At 36.5% G+C, this 21662-nt stretch overlaps 1 protein-coding gene across 1 annotated transcript in view; it reads right to left on the bottom strand.

The window, feature by feature from the left end:
* ADK (adenosine kinase) overlaps positions 1-21662 on the bottom strand; it is a 533068-nt gene that overhangs the window by 352665 nt on the left and 158741 nt on the right. The window contains exons 5-6 of the mRNA XM_004701182.3: positions 6160-6332; positions 867-975 (exon numbers count right to left, since the gene is read on the bottom strand). Coding sequence (XP_004701239.1) covers positions 867-975; positions 6160-6332 — 282 coding nt within the window. The remainder of the gene's footprint in view (positions 1-866; positions 976-6159; positions 6333-21662) is intronic.

Below are 21662 nucleotides of genomic sequence, written 5' to 3'. Positions count from 1 at the left end.
AAATATGTTTTAGGAGACATTACCACTAGACTAAAAGTAATAATTATATTTTCAATAAACATGCTTTACTGGATAATCCATTTTTTATATTGTTTACCAGCTGTTTTATATAGCTCAGGTAGAATGGCAGCAGCTGTTATATCAAAACCATACATTACATGCATATGAGATACTTTCAATTTTTCAAAGGTATCTACTCATTTATGATCACTCATATTTAATTCACCTTAAATAAAAACTAAGTAATCGTGGTGATTAATTCAGAAGGAATTTTTAGTACAATCTTTCCTTAGAAATGAATTCTTAACCAATTATTCTTATGTCAGGAGATTGCATAATTCAAATTACATACTACTAGATTTAAAAGGTTTGTCAAGATCAATGTTTCTGAAATATTAAACATAAAGTGTCATGGTAATTACTATGGACTGAATAGCAATTAATTTTTCTAGGCAAATAAGTTCAAATTGTTTGCAGTGAGTATTTATGCTAATAATATTTTTCCAAACAATACATGTATCATTCACAGCAAATTGTCTAGAATTATAAAACGTAAATTTACAGAATTGCTTCAGTTACTTAGTTAAATACAAAGTGTTTAACTTAGTTAAGTACTAATTTAAAAACTAATTAGAGAATTTTGAATTTAGTTTATAAGCACGTCTATAAAATATCCCAAAAGGCAAAGGACTGAAGCAAATAATAAGAATCATGCTACCATGAAATGGCCATATTTCTGTTCAGTTTAGTAAGCCTAAACATATACTTGAAGTGGTTCATAAATTTTCAGAAAAGGGACATGTATGTCACAGAAAATTATATAGCCATAACCATGTGCTAGAATTTTGCATTAGGTAAATACTTACTGCTATATAAAAAACTCTCGCCTTTTCTACCAACATCCAGTTTTTCTCCAGATCTAGATGTTTATCCTTCTTATAACAATTGGCAGCAGCAAGGTTAGCGACAAGGGACCTAAAATAACCCAAGAAAAAGAAGGAACAGTTTACGTATCCTACAGCCACATCTGCCTTACTTTTATACCCGGTTAATTCCCAAAATTGTTGGCAAATATTTTGCTTTACAATTTTAATTTTTTCTTGAAATGTACTATATATGGTTTTTAAATAGAAATAAAATTACTTTCCTTTTGAAAACTTTTTCAGACTTCTAAACACACATGTTATATTAACGCTAGGACTCTGTTAAGCACCATCAGGTATTTTGAGAAACTGGCATTTAATTATGCTTTTGATACTAAATCGATAATATAATCTCCTTTGCACACTTTAATAGTTCAAAATACATAAAAGCCACAATGTCATTAAAAGGAGCCCTGGTGGCATAGTGTGTTACAAGCTGAACTGCTACCCGCCCGCTCAGGAGTGAGGAAATCACCAGCCAGTGCTCCTCGAGAAAGATGAGGCTCTCTGCTCCAGTCAGGAGTTGCAGTCTCACACACCCGCAGGGGCAGTTTGACTATGCCCACAGGCTCACTGTGCGTCGGAATCCACTAGATGCCAATGGGTTTTTACTATGTTTTTAAAAATAAGTAAATAAAAATAAGTACCAAAATGAATACTAATTTAAAAGCTAAATATGAGATTAATTTCAGAAGCGGAAAATAAAATTGTAGACCATACTTATTCTCGGTAGTTAATTTGTAAGCTATTATCTTTTAAGGATTGGAACTAATTGACATTACTTTCTATAGTTGATAACTCCCAAATTTTATAAGATAGCTTGACCAATATGTCTTTTTCTAATTAAATAGGAGAGAATTATGGCTTTGAAAAATGTTTCATAACTTGAGATGTAGGTGATACATACTCACTAATATGTCTATATACTATACTTAAAATAGATTTATGTTAAAGTAGGTGAATGAAAATAACATCTATCAATATCAGATAATTAATTTCTATGAACTTAAAAAAATTAGTCTTAACTTTATTATTTATATAATCAAGACTTTAGATAATTTTTGACAAATATGGTTGCTAAATAAAAGCAAACTTTTCTAGGACTAGGACCAGTTTCTAAATATTATTACTATTATTAATCCTTTTTGGTAATAAAACCATTCTTTGGCAGGAAACCCCATATGTTCTCCAAAAGAAACATACAAGGATCCTGGTTATATAAATTTGAAATAAGACTGTAATTTTCAAAGTCTTTTATTACTGAGTTAAGTTTTGTATAATAATAGCAAGAGTTACTAGTACTATCTCAAACTTTATCCAAATTTATTAAGCCCCCAAATTTGGATGATGTTAAGTGTAAGGCACCCCACCCTTGCCTTTCTGACTTTCTATGTCATCTGAATAATCATCACCATGACTATAATATTAGCATATTAATTAAGCTTTTGACATGGAGAGACCTAATATTATCATAACTGCTTTTTAAAATAACAAGTTAACATACAAAAACAATTTAGCAATTGCACTTCAGCCTGCCTGAGTAGTGTCTCAGACACAACTTGACCCATTCTTTACTAATGAGAAAATTTCGCACTTGCACACCAAAGCTGGTTTTAGAAAATTTGAAAAAGGCAGAAGTCTACGAAATATATTTCAATGCATCTACAATTTTACATTCCAAACATGAACCGATGGGTGGATAACCAGTAGTTTTTCTTATTGACATCTTCAAAGTTCTTCTGCAGACACAGAGCAGTCACAGTAAAAGATCTGAAAATAGCTTGGGTGTCCTAATGTCTTTGTTGCTGGGGATTTTTTTTATTAGCTTCATTCAAGTTATTATTTACACGAAATCAAAGGCAGCTATTTTTAAAGTGCCATTTATTTTATTTTTGTTGCTGAGAAATGCTTTAGTGCCTACAACCAAAGGCACACTCCAGCCAGAGTTCTGGTTTCATCATAAGCATTAAAATGGTCCTCGTGCCCTGGTGGCTCACTGGTTATGAGTTGGGCTCCTAACTGCAAGGTCAGCAGAAAGATGAGACTTTTCACTCCAGCAAGGACTAGTCTCAGAAACTTACAGGGGCACTGTCCTACAGGGTCCTTATGAGTTGATGGCAGTGAGATTGTTTTGGAAAGCCACAGTTACTTTTAGATCGCTCAATAGTCAAGGTGACCTCCCCTGATCAGTTTCCCTGATGGTCTGGTAAGGCAGGGCCCCAGTTTTCTTACAGGAAAGATACATGAGTACTAGAGTAGCTAAGAGTATAGGCAGAGGGGGCAGGGGGCAACAAGGGAAGGGGGAGAAGGGAGAGCTGATGGCAATGACTGCATAACCCCACTCAAATGGAAATAACAGAAAAATTGTAGGTGAACAGTTACATTGGATGGTGTAAGATATGGCAAAAATATATGTTATTAATAACAATAATAATTATATATAATAAGGGTTCCTGGGGAGGAGGGTGGGTGAGGAAGGGATAAAGGGAAGCCGATATCAAAGAACTCAAGAAGAAAATGTTTTGAAACTGATGGTGGCGGCACTTGTACAATTATGCTTAGTCTAATTGAATTATGGATTGCTATAATATCTGTAAGAGCTCCCAATAAAATTATTTTTTAAAAATAAAATAAAATTTAAGCTCTGATACTGGTAAAAAAATAACGAAAAATTGCCTCATATGTTTGCGAAAGTTGGATATTGAATAAAGACGATGGAGAAAAATTAAAAATATATAAAAAAGAAGAAAGAATGGTCCAGTTTAAGATTAAGGCATGTGAATAGATAGCTATCTCCTTTGTCCTCCCTAGTTCTAGCATGAAAAAACCCCCTCCTAACTGCCTTTAATACAAAAGCTTTAACAAAGATCATTGCCAAAGTCACGGTTTATATTTAGCTGTTAAATTTAGCTGTTTATATTTAGTCTGTTGAAATGATCAAACTACCATCAACTCTGTATTGCACTTGGATCTCCTTCAGATAGCTTTGATGGTTTGTCAACCTTTTACCCACTTGTCTTCCCTTCTTACAGCAGATGCTGAATAAAATTTTGTTTTTTCTCACTATGGCAACTTTGTGATGATTTTACTCTAGAACTGAATATATACAACAATCCAACAACTGGTACTCTTAACTATTTTTTGAAAATTGTATTTTAATTATTGAATGATAACTATCCATACTAAAGAACCTTTGTAGTGTAGTAATTAAATGTTGGGCTGCGATTCACAAGGTCAACAGTTTGAGACCACTAGCCACTGTGTGGGAGAATGATGGGCCTTTCTACTCCCGTAAAGAGTTATAGTCTCAGAGACTTCAGAGTCCGTTCTACCCTGCTCTATAGTGTGTCACTATGGGTTGGTATTTACTCGATGGTAGTCAGTTTGATTTTTCAGTATTCATAATGATCCACAAGTATCTAGAATTGTATTAGGTCCAGGACAGAGGTCAGGAGCAGTCCCGGCTCAATTTTTGCCCCTCCCTCAGAAGCTTCCCAGAGTCTAAAACCCCATTCAGTTCTTGAACAAAGGTGCTACAAAAACCTGCTGTGCACACTAGCAGTGTTCATTCACCATCCTCAGAGAGATTGTGCATGTATGCATATATGTATTGGGTGTTAGGGCCCAGGCTTCCAAATGGCACCATTATGGTTCCTCAGAAAGACCAGGGTTTTGGAAGGCATGCACCTTCCTCATCATTTCCTTGGGTCTGAGGAGATGGTGACAGAAGTCCCACAGGCCTAGCCTCCAAGCCATGTGCTGAGGGCCTCTGTCCTTCGCCACACAGTCGACTCATAGCGACCCCAAGGGCCTGGAAGAAGTGCCCCTGTGGGTTTCTGAGCCTGTAACTCTTTACAGGCGTAGAAAGCTTGTCTTTCTCCCACTTTGCTCCATAAACTCAATTTACCAAAGAGCACTGAGTGAGAGAAAATAAAAGGGGTAAGTAAAAGAATGGAGCAAAGGAACTAAAAAGGGGAGAAAGTAGAAAAAGGAAAGGTAACAGGGAATTTAAAAATTTAAAAATTTAAAAATATCTTACCTGCAAAAAATGCAAATTTTCTAGTGAATCACTCTATATAAAGGCAGAATTTTTAATGAGTCTAACAATATAAGACAAAAGATACTGTTTTCTCCTTGAAAAAGGAGATAAAACTATGCTGAGAAACAAAGTAGCCGTAATGATGGTAGCAACACAGGATTGTCATGGAATGCCCCTATGCAGCTGCAAAAATGTATAAATACACATAGAGCCAATGCATGGGAAGCCTGAGATAGAAATTTCCAGTACATATAAGGAAGAACTTTCTAACAAGTTAAAAAGTTGTATAGAATGTAATAGTTTATTTAGTGGTGCATTACCTACCACTGGAATTTTTTTTAACATGGACATTTCCTAGAAATGAAGAGCTCTTTAGAAGAACTAATTTATCAGAGACTGCAAGTAATGTAGTATAATATACATATGTAGTATTACATTAATATAATTGGTGTTGTCGGTTGCCAGTAAGTTGGCTCTGATTCATGGTGACCCATGTATATGTACCTACCCATACTGTTCCAATCTCAGGAGATGGAGATAAAAAACATTCATTAACAGTCTAGCTAGAAGATATAAATTAAAAAAATATATAAATGAAAATTCCTGAACCCAATTATGAAAAATGGGACTGGATGAGATAATCTTAAACTCCCATTTTATGCCTAAAATTCTATTATGTAGCATGAAGATAATAGCTGTTTCAATGAGGGAGATTTTACAAAGAAAATTAAAATAAAATGAAAAAGGGAATAGGGCTTGAGCAAACATTAAATCCAATTATAAATGTGAGACCCAAATTTTAAATTCAGATTGAAATTCAGATTTTAACATTGTTGATAAAACAATTGCTCATATATGTTATGTTTATAAATATTGAGTTGTCAATGATCTTTAGAAGAGAGGATGGTGAGATTTCGTTTCGCATGCTTTGAACATATTATAGCAGAAACCAGTCCGTGGAAAAGGCTTGGGAAAGTAGAGGGCTAGTGGAAAAGACGAAGATTCCCAAAGCGACGGACTAATGCGACACAGTGACCACAATAAGGGACTCAAACAAATCCACAATTGTGAGGATGGCACGGGAGTGGCAGTGTTTTGTTTACTTTGTATGTGGAGTTGGTATGAGTTAGAACATACTCAATGACATCCAACAACAACAACAACAACAATGTAAAGCTTCCTCAGAAATACACTGACCTGTTGTCACCAGTGATGCAAGCAGCACAAGTCCCCGTTGGTTGTTCATTCTGCTCATAGTAATGAGCATCCACATGGGCTTCAGCAGCTTTTTTTTTCAGGATCTCCCCAAACTTATCTACACCAATGCATCCAAAAAACGTTGCTGCTTTGTGGGGCTGCTGAATCATCCACTGAAAACAGAAACATAAACAACTTAGTGAGTTGAAAAACTACTTTACACAGTCCAGTGTTCTCTCATGGATGGTGACATAAAATGCATGCTTTCTGAAGAGCAATGGCTGTTCTGAATGGAAATCTAGTTCTGCACAACTATGTATGATATTCTAAGTTATGGAATCTAGGCGTAAAAGACAACACACTTAATGACCTTGTAATATGACATGTTCCGAATAGCCTTATCTGTAGAGATGGCAAGTAGATTAGTGGTTGCCTTGAAAAAGGATGAAGGGGGATCCGGGCAAATGGAGAGTTAATGCAAATAGTATAAAATTTCCTTTTGGGGTGCTACAAAAGTTCTATTTCAAAAAAATCCATTTTACTTTTACATTTCCTCCTCTTTAAAAAAAAAAAAAAGCCATTCAGACCACTATTTAGGTTTGAGGGGAAAGGAATCTGGATGAATTTGTTGTTTGTTTTTAAAGAAACATCCTGTATATATTCACAGAGACTAGCTTAAGAAATGACATGGGGGTGGGTGGGGGGAAATCGATCACAAGGATCAACATATAAACCCCTCCCAGAGGGACGAACAACAGAAAAGTGGGTGAGGGGTGACAGAGGACGATGTAAGATATGAAAATAATAATCTATAACTTATTAAGGGTTCCTGAGGGAGGGTGGTCCTGGGAGGGATGGGGTGAAATGAGGAACTAATATCAAGGGCTCAAGCCGAAAGAACATGCTTTGAAAATGATGATGGCAGCATAGGTACAAATGTGCTTGACACAATAGATGATTGTATGGATTGTGGTAAGAGATATATGAGCCCCCAATAAAAGTATTTAATTTAAAAAAAGAAATGAAGTCAATAATATCCTCCATATTTGTGGCTCTCTTTCTTTCCTTCCCACACTCTTTGCTTCAAGGGGCAGGGCATTTTAAATAGGTGCATATTATTATGAATCATGAATCAATGAAGTTTTTGTTGTTAAAAGAGAAAAAATATCCACTGATCTCTTTAACTCTTTGAATGTTTTTTTTTAACCTGTATGTCATTTTATAATCTGATACATTGGTCAATTAGAATGAACTGGTTCATTAAATTACATGTATCTTTCAAATGTGGTACAGTATCTTATTTGTTAATATCACCATCAATCTTAGTAAAATCGTTTTTTAACTACTACTGATGTCATCATGGTTAATATGAATTTTATAGAATTATAATTTTCAGTTGAATGAACAAATTTTATTATTAGCAATAGATCCCGACAGGCTTTTTACCCCGTAAGTGATGGGCTTACTTTTTAATTTTCAAGGTAATGTCTGCCAAATAATCAAGCTTTTAATAAGTGTCATTTCTCTGTCAATCATTATTTAAAATATGTCTTCCATAGAAGAAATATCTAGTTCATACAGAAATCTATTTGCAGCATTGCTTTTCCTCAAGAAAACCTTGTACTTAATTTGTATTCATCATTTCCTCACACCAAAATGTTAAATGGTTAGCATTTACTCAAAGCTAATAAATTTTGCTGCTTTATAAAAATATTTTAGTATCATTTTAATATGAGTCCAGGAATAGAGCAATATTATAGTTAAAACTGATTTTTTTCTTTGGAGACCACCTGATTAGTTCTCAGGCTCTTCCTGGGGTCTGTGGATTCCACCTTGAGAAGTGTTGGCTGGCAAACTGTGAGGGCCATGTCTGACCTCCCTTGTATATACAAAAGGGGAGGAGACAACAACTCCCTGTTTGTCCAAGGTTGATTCTTGCCAGGCCGAGGTCAGATGCCTCTATCCTTCTTCACGCTGCCATCCACTGTTCCTTCCTTGGCTCTCTACTTCCCGCTAGTCCTTTACAAAAGAACTCACAGACAATACTCATGGTTTGGGGAGTTATTAGGGAAGTTGACAGTTTACAAGTTAGGATCAGAAAATATTAAGGATCCAGTTCTTTTGTCTAGAGAACCCCTTCTTGGCCATGCCAAGTATGACTCTCTGGTCCTGGGCCTCTCAGCTACGTGGCCCCTTGGCTTCTGTGCCGCTCTGGCTAGTGTACAAAGTTCCTTTTTGGTGATAAACGCCTAAGGGGAACTTTACTCTGCCTGCAGCCACTCCGTTTCACCTGTTCAGGGGGGTGGGAAGCCTACCCCTCTGTCTCATGGAACCACTGCTGCTTCTACCTCTGTGCACAGAGAGTTCAAATAGTCTCTGTTCCTGCTTCTGAGATGGCTCACTTTATACCCAGTGGCCCAAGACCAGAATTAGGGTCCTCTGCATCTAATTTGCTTGCTCCCACCTAGTGATTTGGGAATTATAAAAACTGTGGATATTAGAATCATACCAAGTAATTTCACTTCTCTGCACTGGCCCAAACTAGAATGACTTTTAAATGACCTTTTCCTTGTTCCTGACAATCACCCGGAGCTACAAATCTGTATTACCAGTATTCCAGTTACCCACTGATATTGAGTCAATTCTGAGTCATAGCAACCCCATGTGAGTTTCCTGAGACTATAAATCTTTATGGGAGTAGTCAGTCTTATCTTTTCCCCTCAGAGCAACTAGTGGGTTTATGCTGCAAACCTTACAGTTCACAGCCCTCTGACTAACTCATATTGCTACCAAGGCTCTCGACTACTCCAGTAGATCTCGCTAAATGAATATCCTCATAACTCTTTACGTTAGCAACTTACCTTTCTTTAGATACCCACACCTATTTGCTGCTCCTGTTCTCGTGTTATCTTTCTCCATTAGTGATATAACATTCACGAGTCATCCCATTATATCATAATGAACTTTATAAACATAATGAGTTTACATTTTCCTTTATGTTCACATAATTACTCAGTCCTAGGTGTTGTCAATTTTGCCTCCAAAAATTCTCTTCCATCTGTCTCCTGCTTTCTTAAGATTCCTGACATCAAGATCCTTGTCTCTTTTCTGTCACATTGCAATCTCTCAATTGGTCTTCCTTTGTCCTGTCTTCTCTACTTTTGTCCTTCTCTACCTTTTGTCAATAACTATGTAGGTCTTAGATGTTACTCTACTTGCAAATTAACCAATAGTCTGCTTTGATTTCAAAGATGCTTACAGAAAACAAGATCCTACTGGGTCAGCTCAAAGGGGCTTATTATGCAAAACACTGCAGGTAGCATGAACTCCATATTCACATTGATTCAACTTGTCTAACCAAGGTTCATGGGGTTATGATGAGGTTGACCCAGCTAGATGCTCTGCCACCAGAGTAATATAACAACTCTCATTTGGAAAATTCTGGAATTTTAGAGACCTCAATCTTTTAAAGGAATTTTAAGGAGCTTGCCAACCATTGCCTTAAGGGGAGACTAAATCTTCTAAGACTGCCATATAGACATCTTGAAAGAGAGGCTTCACTGCCATCAAATCAATGCTAACTCACAGTAAGAGACTCTGTAGGACAGGGTAGGACTGTCCCTGTCAGTTTTCGAGACTGTACCTCTGTACAGGAGTAGAAAGCCAAGCCCCATCTTTCTTCTGAGGAGCTGCTGATGGCGCCAAACTGCTGACCTTGCATATTGTAGCCTGACTCGTAACCACTAAACCATCAAGACTAACTATAGAGTCATTATTTTATAATGATAACTTCTGCAACAAAGTAGAGACATCTCATTAGAAAACGATGGGAGGAAATTTACCAAGGATCTCACATATTTCTGTGGTAGTTTATTGTATGACACTGTATATCTTATTCTACTAGAATAAAATATACACATCGTGTGAGATTCTTGGCAAATTTTCTCCCACCATTTTCTAATGAGAATTGTCTACTTTTGTTGCAAAAATTATCTTTATAAAATAATGACCCCAACCTGTTTTTCATGCCATACACCATTAGTCCTTCATATAATACACCATTATAGACAATATGTTGTACTAATTCTTTGAGTAAGCTTTTGTTTTTGCACACATATGAGGAAATATCCCTCAAAAAATGATGTTCATATTTGTCTTTTGATGTCAGGGGGACAGTGCGTTTGGAGTTCGTTCCACCAGGTCAGAGTGTTAATCAAGCTTTCTATTTAGAGGTTCTGAAAAAAAACAGCATAACACTGTGTGACAAAAAAGGCCTGATTTGTGGCAAACAGCACTATTAACTAACAGCAGTGACTGCATGCATCCTTAAATAATAATAGATAACACCTACTGGAGTTTTATTTGTGGAATTTTGTGATGGATTTCATTAAAATAAATCATTTGGGTATCTACTGAGATAAAGGATTATCTCATTTGATCTGTTAGTAGGATACATTTCATCAAATATTTGACTATTTTATAGCAGTTGCTAGTTTGGGAGCAAAACAGACAAAATTTTCTTATCTCACTTTGATAAGATGAGATTTGAGTTAAAATTCATCGTTAAAATTAGGGAGAAGTCTTGTGGCTCTCTGGTGGAAGATCACTGTAGTGGGCATGTCAACAGCCCCTAAAGGAACTTTCCTGAATTTTGCAAGGAGTTCCATGTGAGTGGAAAGAATGTGGAATATAATAGATGAAGTTAGGTGGCAATAAGGCAACGGGCAGAGGGCCTCACACAACTATAAAGAGTTTTGCTTTTTACTGATCATTGTTGCAAAGGAATGACATGTTCTAAATTAAGCAGGTTAACTCTGTGGGCATGCAGTCAGTTGAGAAGGAAAGAGATTGTCAGGTAAGAGGTTATGGTATCTTGGATTGGTGTTAGTAGTGGAAGTAATGAGATGTGGTTGATCTGGAAATAATTTCCAAATATGTCCAATACACTTTTCCTGTGATCTTGATGGCAGGACATGGATTAAAATGTTCTTATTGCCAATCTCATTGTCTCTTCTCTAATATTTTTTATTGAAAGCAGCAAAAATTATTATTTAAATTTGATCATTTCACTTGAAAAAAATCCCTTCAGTGGTATCCTACTGCATTCTGAAAAAAATGTATTCTCCTATGACAGCTGACAGAACCCAACTGATCTGGCCTCACTCACGCCAACCCCATGCACAAAACAAACTCCAAACAACTGCTGTCGATTCGATGCTGACTCAGAGACCCCGTAAGACAGGGTAGAGCTGCCCCTATGAGTTTCCGAGACTCCAAATCTTGACGGAAATAGAAATGCCTGCCTTTCTCTCAGTCGAAGAAAAGTGGGCCATAAATAGCAATGCACATGGTACAAAATACTGCCTAGTCACATATCATCCACAGAGTCAATTCCAGATCAGACAATGCTGATTCATAGGATTTTCACTGGCTGGTTTTTGGCTGTAGATCACTAAGCTTTTCCGAATGTGCTCAGCATCATAGCAACATGCAATCCTCCACTTACATGAATTGTTATGTCAGTGTCTGCACACATAAGGTTAACTAGCTGCATATTGAACCGAGGTGTCCTGCATGGAGATTTTTACCACTGAATCACCAATAGGCAAGTTAAACTCTAAAACTCACTGTCAGTGAGTCAATGCTGAATTACAGCGACCCCCTGTGGGCTTCCAAGAATGTTAATATATGGGACTAGAAAGCCCATTCTTTCTCCCAAGGAAGGTGCTGGTGTTTCGAACTGCCAACCATATCTTTTTTTCTTTGTTATATAGCTTTGTTTTGTTTGCTCTGATTTTGGGGGGGGAGTGTTTGATTTTTGAATATCCATGAGACAGGAACTTTCTTGTTCATTAGATAAGAAAGCATGTCTTTCTCCATCTTTGTGCTGCCAGTGCTAACACGGTGTCTGGCACATAAAACTGTCTCATTAAATAGCTATAGAAAAGATTGGTGAACTAAATAATCTGAAACAAATGTATACACAAAATATTTACATTACACAAAACACAAACAAACAAAAAGAAAATATTTACATTATATACTAGACTAGCAGCCTACTTAGGTTTTAGTTCAACCTTGTTATTTTTGTCATCTCCTTCCTTAATCAGTCACTTTGTGCTTTTTATTGTAAAGTTAGTCATAAATGATCCTTCATTAATAAAAGAGTATATCTTCCTATTTAATTTAGTTATTTGTGTTTAGAAAAATGCATAGATTTTAGAATATAAGTATACTCAGTTATACTATATGTTTTTTAATCTGCTTCAAAGGAAATGGGTTGGCTTTTATTTATTGCTTTTTTTTTTTTTAAACAAAATCACAGAAGCCTTTATTAAACAAAGACATCAAAATGTGAAGCTATTGTTCCTTGGCATATCCTGTTAGGTATTACACTTAAAAAATGTTTTAATTATTTTTCTCTTCAAACCATTTTATTAAGACCTATCCAGACACCATACTATTCCATAGTTCAATCATACAAGGCAGTGTTGTACAATCGCTAAGGAAATCTTAGCTTTCAGACATGCCCCCACTCCTGGTCTTTTTCCTGAAGCTATTTTCCTAAGGGAAGATAAAAATTAAAAAAGAAAAAAACCCAGAGAAATCCTTGATGCGAGTTCAGATTTACTACTATAAGTTGTTTAATAAAGGCAACTATTACCATGAGAACAAATGCATAGATTGTAAATAGATTTCTTTTCAACATAAGAGAGTGGTATCTTTTTCTCTGGTATCATATTACTCTGCCAATTTTTTTTTTTAATCTGAAAACTCCTGTTAAAAACTTTACATGTTCCTGTGATATTGCATTCAATTCAGTTATTGTAACTAAAAATCATAGCCCAAAAGAACTTACTTTCACATATTTTATTTTTCATGCAGTTAAAATTTTGCTTTGACATTAAAAAATTCACTTCTCTAATATCAAGATTTTTGTAAATAAAATGGTACATACTTTAATATGTGGGGAGCTCTTAACAATCGCGACAATCTGCTACTGTACAGATTTCTTTGCTTTAACTGCTTTCTAACTCAAGTAGTGGGAAACTGTGAAGCGCTAAGTGTTCTGTCATGTTTGCAGCCTTTTGTAGTAGAAGAGAGCAGCCACAGGCAGCAATGAAGACGGAATGCGATGGCAGGGAGACTTACAACGCCAAAAAGCATGGAGACAATGGTGTCTTTTTTGAATGAAACCATCACCCGTAAGTGCCACCCTCATGGGCCCTGTAAGCAAAGAAGAAGGAATGTGCCCTAATGCTAACTGTGCATGAAATCCCAGTGTTAGGAGATATTGACCAGCTGTTTCTATCTCAACAAATCGCTTCTTATGTGACTGAGTGAAAATGTCTTTGCTGCTTTGATCACACACACCTTGAGAGAGGGAGTAATTTAATAGAGGCCATCAGTACATCACTGTCAATAAACTTGACTTGACCTCAGCCTTCTGTTTTTGATGTTGCTGCTGCTAGGTGTGAATGGGCAGATGTTTACTGGCTTGAGGGATTTAGCATGCTAGAAAAAGTAAAGGAGAAGGATTTTCTCCAAATTGCCTTTCATTGGCATGTTTATGGATTTTGTATAATTTCTGGGCTAATATTCGCTTCTGTTGAGGTTTTGATGAATACATGAGACAAATTCTTACCTCTCAAGATCATTCTGTTGTTTTGGTTTTAGCTGAAAAAATTTTTCCCTCATGTTCCAAGTTTTGTCACAGTAAACTTCTATGACAAATTCATTTTGTTTTATATGAGGGGGCTTCAAAAAGTTTATGAAAAAGTTGAATTTACATATAATGAATTTTACAAATCTTTTGAAGTTGCCTTTTATATGGTATTGTCTTTGCTCATATAATTAAACAATTTTAGAGCTGGAATTGATGTGCTGTTTAGAATATCACCACAATCCCCTGATTTTACAGGGGAGAAAAATGAAAGGAACAATAATTCAGTTATTTCTATAGGTTCACACAATTACCTGATTCAAGTCACATTTAGATTCTAGATCTGATAATATTTCAGTAGATTTTTTATTACTTGCTCCCCCGCCCTCACATATAGACAAAGGAATAAGAGGATGCCTTCTAAAAATAGAAACTTTTTAAAAATTAATTATTTTGTTGGACTCTTACAAATCTTCTAACAATCCATTATTCAATAGTATTAAGCATACTTATACATGCGTTGGCATCAATATTTCCAAAACAATTTACTTCTACTTGAGCCCTTGGCATCAGCTCCTCTTTTTTTCCCCCTCTGACCTCCACCTTCCCACGCTCATAAATCCTTGATCACTTACATGTTTTTATTGTTATTTAGAGTCTTACACTGTCCTTGTCTCCCTTCACCCACCTTTCTGTTATTTGTCCCCTTAGGGTGGGGCTACATATCCAACTTTGTGATGGGTTCCCCCTTTCTTCCCCTCCTCCCTGCTGCATTTCCCCTACCCTTATCATGATAGCGCTACTCCCACTACTGCTCCTGAGGGTAAAACCAGAAACTTTTCATGAGTGCTATCAACAAATTTTCCTCTCCATTTCCTCATTTGTAAAATTGAAACAGAGTGCTTACCTCACATTTAATATTTGTTTTGTCTCACACAGTGTTCTGTACTTTTTAGCTAGGTTTTGTAATTTATTGCATGGCCACACAGAACTCACAGACAATGTGCACAATTATGAGCTTTATTAGGAAATTAACAGATTACAATTTAGGCAACAAATGCTCAGGATACAATTCCCTCAGGACACATTACAAAGTTTTTTAGGGCTGCTAATACCGCCAGAGAACATAACACTCCACTACGAGCCTCACCCAGATAGCACGCGCCCCCAGCTCAATGAACCCCAAACCAAACTCACTGCCATCACGTCCATTCTGATTCACAGCGACATTTGAGGACAGAGTAGAACTGTTCCTGTAGGTTTCCAACCTTGTAAATATTTTACAGGAGTAAAAAGCCTCATCTCTCTCCCACTGGTGGATTTGAACTGCTCACCAGTCCAACATGTAATGCACTACACCACCATGGGACCCAGTGACCCCACCTTCCCTAAATTAAGTGCCCCGTGTCACTCCACTGCACAAGCCAGCCTCTTGCTCAAGAACACTCGGCCTTCCTTGTTCTGTGTGCTAGGAAGTCCACTTTATTTCCTTCTCTGGCTCCTGGTTCTGCTGAAGTTCTGTCACTGGTGTCAAAACTGTCTTCTTGGCTGAGGGAGGTTCACTGTGCAGGGCTCCTGGATCTTGCTGGTAGTGAGCCTCCCCCGTTTCTCCTGAGATGTCTCACTTTACACCCAGCAGAATGGCAGTCACAGCTAGAGCCTCTCAGGGTCTTTCCCTACCTTCTCATACCCAGACCCATCAGAAAAAGTTTGGTGGGAATTGCAGAGATGATCCTGTAGGTCACCCTCTGACTCGTTTACCCATTGTCTCTTTCATACATGAACGATTAACTTTCTCCCTTTTAATCATATTATTGTGAGCACACCTGGAAGTGTGTAAGCCACTTACTACATGCCATTTTAAAGATCCAATTTCTAAATTGCTCATTCCTAATAACTCTGAGGAAACAAGATAGTTTGTTGATGTGAATAATCTTTATTTCTGGGTGTAACTTTTGGTCATTTGCATAAGCAGAGTCCAGTCTAGAATAGCCATTAAACTTCAATAGTTTACACCAGTTCACAATGTCAAACATCTTTCTTCATGTGGTAGCATCCTGGTCATAGCAGCCCTAACGATCCACCCTTGGTCAACTGGGTACCAGCTACAAGCTAGGGAGTTCACAGATACCTTCCCTACACTTCAGACCAGCTGTCCCTTTCCAAACTCCTCAGTCATATGCACCTGGGGCTATGGCAAGCCTACAGGGTTCACATAACTACCTAACTTTAAGACAGACAGCCCTTTCTCTTTTGTCTCTGCAGACCAGGTGAATGGGTACAGTAGAACAAGCCCAAATCCACCTATCTCTTTTCCATTGCTGCCTCGTCCTTATTTCCACTCCTTGAGTAGACCCAAGAGGTGTACCCTGATAGGATGATAACAAAATGGAGAGGGGGAGGGAGCCTTAGAACTGATTGTGAAATCGTTTAAAAATGATTTAACTATGAAGTATATGATATGTGAATATTACATCAAGGAAAAAAAACAAAAAAAGAAGAAACCAAACTTGACCAATGGTTACCACAGATGAAGGAGGAAGAGTTTGTATTTAGGAAGCACTGGGTTTATGTGAATAGCGGTGGAATAATTTGAAAAAGGATATTAATAATGATATATTCAAGGGCACTGTTGAAGTTGTTGAATTGGAGAATATTTTATTGTGTATATCTTTGCAACATTAAAAAAATAATTACACGAATAACAATAAATATAAGGAAAAAGAAAATGTTCTTTAAAAAAAGGAAAGAAAATGCTCTAAAATTGATTATGGTAATTATTGTACAAGTCTTCTTGATATGACTGAACTATTGAATTGTATGATATGTGGATGAAGTGCCAATAAAACTGTTAAAAGAAACTGGAACAAAACTCTGGTCCAACTGAGACTAGAGAACTCTCTGAGACTATTGCCCTACAATAATCTTTAACCTTTGAATCTAATCTGTCCTCTAAGATTACCTTTTAGCAAACTATCAAGTTGACTCCATTAAAAAACCATCTATACGAGACCAATTAAAGGTCAACAATTACTGTAGAGCAAAAATGAGAAGATAAGTTATAAGGAAACAAAGTACTGAAAGTGGAACAACCAGAATGCCATTAAAGGGAATGTTGATATATTGTGAAAAATGTAAATGTCACTGAGCAACTATCAAATTAAAACCAAATTTGCTCTGTAAAATTTCACTTAAAACACAGTAAAATATATATTCCAGTGTAGCTTTGGTCAACATCTCTTTACATTTGAAGTTGCTTAAGAGTATTGTAATGGACATTTATAACATCCATTCACTATATAAGACAATTTGGAAATGAGAACTAAGGGACAATTAATATGGAAAATATTACTTGAATTCGGTTTCTGAACACATTTTGTAAAGTTTGTTTTCTTTTGTAAGATCTAATTTTTTTAAATTACCTTCAACTTTTTAATTCCAATTCTCTTGTTTATTCCTACCAAAAAGAAACACTCATGAGAAGGAAGAGACCCAGAGTAGGTAAAGAACGTCTTTAAAGAAAAAAATAGATCTCTTACTCTCACCTACCCCAAATCTATTACACTGCCACAGTTATAACCGATCCATAGAGCAGTGAAACAAAAGAGAGAACCCAAAAATAAATTAATCTACCTTTAGACAACTGACCAACAACAGTTTGGGAATCCTAAGAAACTCAAAGATTGTGTTCCTTTGAAATGTGCTTTAAATGTGAGGAACAAAAAGATATCTGAAGGGGCAAGATCGGGGATGAGGAAGGGTTTCCCAAGGAAATTTCTGTGGGTGCGATTGTTGTGGTTGGGAAAAAGTTCCTCAGCAAAACATTCCTGCCATTTTTCTTACAACTAAAGTTTCTAATTTCCTGAAAACTTTGTCCTAATAAGGTCTTGGCCTTTAGAAATCTATCAAGATCATCACTTCGGACATCAAGCAGTCACTAGAACGTCGTTGAATTTAAGTAGCCAGGATTTTTGTTTGTTTGTTTGTTTTTTCTTTTTTGGTGTGGTGGTGGTTGAGAATTTAACCAGCCACAGTTTTGACTAGATTTTCTTTGTGAGGGCATTCTAATAAAATTAATACAAGTGTATTACGGAGAGAACCTGTCTGCAGCCTAGACAAGTTTAAACAAATCTTGATTGGAAAAATACATGCAAAAAATATACTCACATATGTACATATATCAGTCATATTCTATATACTAAATATGTATGTGTACACATTCATATGAAATAGGATATAAAGAGAAGTGACAACTTGAACAAATATAAAATGTGAGAAGCATAGTATACATAGACATTATTATAGATTCAGATATTTTTGCAAAGGCACGAAAATTACATATATGGGCACTCAATGAATGTAAATGTGATTGAACTTTGCATAATGAAAAATAGTATCCTTCAACAAACTTTGTTTTTTATATTAGTTTTTAATATATATCTAATAAACTAAGATCCTAACATTAATTACAATGATATATGATTTCAGATTAATAGGTTGTAATGTTGATGAAACATCTAGAATGGAAATTTAAGCCCTGGAGGCATAGTAGTTACGAATTGAGCTGCTAACGGCAAGACTAGCAGTTCAAAACCACCAGGTGCTCTGTAGGAAAAAGATGAGGCTTTTTACTTCCAAAGAATGCAAAATTTATTTTTGCAATATGGCATGAAAGATTTGTTAATGTCATTAAAAATGGAATCTTTTAAATTTCTCTAGGTTTAATAAACTTTATATACAACTCAAAGACATAAAAATAAAGAAAAGTAAGGTAAAACTATTTCTAGGAGTAGTCAACAATTAATCATTTCCATGTTAAAACCAACTATAAATGGACTAAAACTGATCATCAATAATAAATCTTGTATTTAAATAGTTAGAATGACGAGTTTACTAAATGTAATCAGAAAAAAATGTCTTTACTTATAAGAGTAGAGGGATGTCTGGTGAGGACTGAATAGGAACTCTGTAGTCTTTGCAACTTTCCATAAATCTAAAACCATTCCAAATGAGGCATGCGTTTTTAAAAGAACTAATAATGAAATAATAGAATTATTTTCAAACTTTAATCTTGGGATAATTTTGATTGTGCTAGGGGCTATTTTTAGGGTGAATGGACTTTGAGATTGTTGTTGCCACACATTTCAAGTGAGAGACAAAAAGACATATTCCCTTTTAGCTGCATAGTAAAAACAGTACTCGAATTGTACTTTATCAACTACATTTTTCAATTGTGTAGGATTTATTCCAGACTGAAAATAGGTGGCTTACCAAAACACTAAGGGTGTGCAACAGAACAGCAAGGCGAACAGAGCAACGAAGTCCCCAGGGAATACCAAACATAGACTTTGGGGCCAGGGCTTGGCACCCTATCAGACTCAACCAGAAAACACTCCTAAAGGCCAACAAATAGTCCTTGAACTAACCACAAGCTTTTCCTTCTTGTTGAGTTTTCTTTTGTTTTCTGTCATTGGCTTGGTGTGTTTTTTTTTAATTTGTTGCTTGGTTTTGCTCTTTCTTGTTTTTGTGCATGTTATTATCTCTGTAGGTCTGTCTAAATAAGAGAGGCTGGATGAACAATCTGGAGGATAAAACAGCAGGACCTACAGTTCTGGGGGGACATGGGAGAGGGGGAGGTGGGAGAAAGAAGTGGTGTTAACAAACCCAGGGACAAGGGAACAAGAAGTGATCCAAATAGGTGGTGAGGAGGGTGTAGGAGGCCTGATAGGGTGTGATCAAGGGTAATGTAACCAAGAGGAATTACTGAAACCCAAATGAAGGCTGAACATGATAGGGGGACAAGAGGAAAGTCAAAGGAAATACCTGTAGCTCTAAACCATCAGCTGCCCCACAGGAGAAAGAAAGAGCTTTCAACTTCCATTAAGAGTTACAGTCTTATAAGTACCACGTGCTAACCAATTGCACCACTAGAACTATGCATATATATTTATAGGTTTAGTATTAAGGTAGCAGAAGGACATTGGGCCTCCACTCAAGTACTCCCTCAATGCAAGAATACTTTGTTCTATTAAACTGGCATTCTATGATAAGAGTTGTATGAGCCCCTAACAAAACGAATGAACTAAAAAAAAAAAGAGATACCAACACTGCAAGTGTCTATGGGTGTATAGAATGCCCAGTCTTTCCCCAGCTAAGTGGCTAGTGGGTTCACACTGTCCACTTTGAGGAGCTCAGTCCGAAGTGTAAACAGGACTCCTAAGGAGGTTTCATTCCTTGAAAAAAGTAAAACATGTCTTGAAAACAAATACTTTAATATTCAAGAAATAGTGTTTAAACCAATGCCATAAACAATTGCAGTCAATCAATAAGTGTCTACCTGACTTGGTAAAAGGATCTGAAACATGCACAAAACTCATGCTAAAATTCAATAAAGTCACTACTCAAGAGAGTAGAAAACAATAACTGAGTAAAACTAACGTGAAAATACAAAATTTTTCTTAAGGTAAAATATAAATATCCCATGTAATATATATCATTAAGGATTTAAGTAGGAGTGTCTTGGTGTTGGAAATTACTAAATCCTAGGCTCCCAATGGAGAAAGAAGGGGCTTTCATCTACTCTCATAAAGAGTTGTTGTGGTCTAGTTCCACGCTGTCCTACAGGGTCACTATGAGTCACTATTGACTCAATGGCAGTCGGACTACTCACAAAACTAGAGCTGTCTTGTAAGAAAGACCTGGAAATATATTTTCAAAAGGCCAGTCTTAAACCTCCGATGGGATATAGTTTTATTCTGCATACAAGGGGTCACTAAGAGTTGGATTGGACTTGACAGCAGCTAAGCACAACAGCAAAAGAAAACATTTTAATAAGAATCAGAAACAGCCACTGGTACACCAAATAACTCCCATTTTAAAATCAAACAAAATCAACTATGACTTTATGGATTATAGTTCTTCATTCATTTAACTTTTCACAAATACAATCACTATATTTCAGTCTCAGGAGTTAAGGGTAGGAAAAGTTACCCCCAAAAGCATATTACTTCAGAGAAATTGCCGCATCATAGACTATGAAGAGATAAACTCCAGGATAATTGACTACCCATTTTTAAGAAACACAAAGGTACACAATGGAATTTCCCTGATAGCAAAGCCAGCCATAAGATCTACTCAAATGTGAACAACTGGGGGTAAGTAAAACAGGATTGCTACAAGGGTTCTAGTTCATACACGCATAGGTTAAACACATCTCTCTGACTGGCTGCAGGAAAGTTCCCTCAGTAATAATATACTTCCTTTAGTCTTACTGTGCTTTAAAAAATAAGGTCCAACAAAAAGTGGCTTCAAGGTAAAAAGTACTGGTCTGGCCCTGCTAGTTGGAAAGGCATTTCTTCCTCCTGGGTAACTCTCAAAAGGTTATCTTTGGGGTGGGGTCGGGGAAATAGTGCCTTCCACAGAGATCGGTTAGGTTAAATTAAAGGCAGAAAGGCAAAGCTAGGAAGACTGTGGTGACTGTTGTTTTGGATTCTAAAGGGGTCATCTTTGATGTTCTAGCAGGACAATCATGGGGGCTTATTGGGAAAAAAAATATTAAGAAAATTGAAATTGTAAAGGAAGAGCACCAAATTCTTTGGAGAAGGGTTAGAGAGATAGAAATCCTGCCTTCCTTAAGCCATACATTCCCCCAGTCCCCGCCCAGCATGTGTACAGTACATCTTAAAAACCACATTGATCATTGCAATGGGTTCCCCACCTTCCTCCTACCCTCCTGGAATCTCTACTCTCATTTCTGTTCCTGGATTCCATGTGTATGAGCTCTATCTCTTATCTGTACCTGTGTACATGCTGTGGTTTAAGCCTTCAGTGAAAAGAAGGG

The sequence above is a fragment of the Echinops telfairi genome, unplaced genomic scaffold, assembly GCF_000313985.2.
Source record: "Echinops telfairi isolate 266 unplaced genomic scaffold, ASM31398v2 ScPeMD7_70;HRSCAF=299, whole genome shotgun sequence".
Classification (NCBI taxonomy): domain Eukaryota; kingdom Metazoa; phylum Chordata; class Mammalia; order Afrosoricida; family Tenrecidae; genus Echinops; species Echinops telfairi.
The sequence above is the reverse complement of the archived record's forward strand: the minus strand, read 5'-3'. Positions and strand labels throughout refer to the sequence as shown.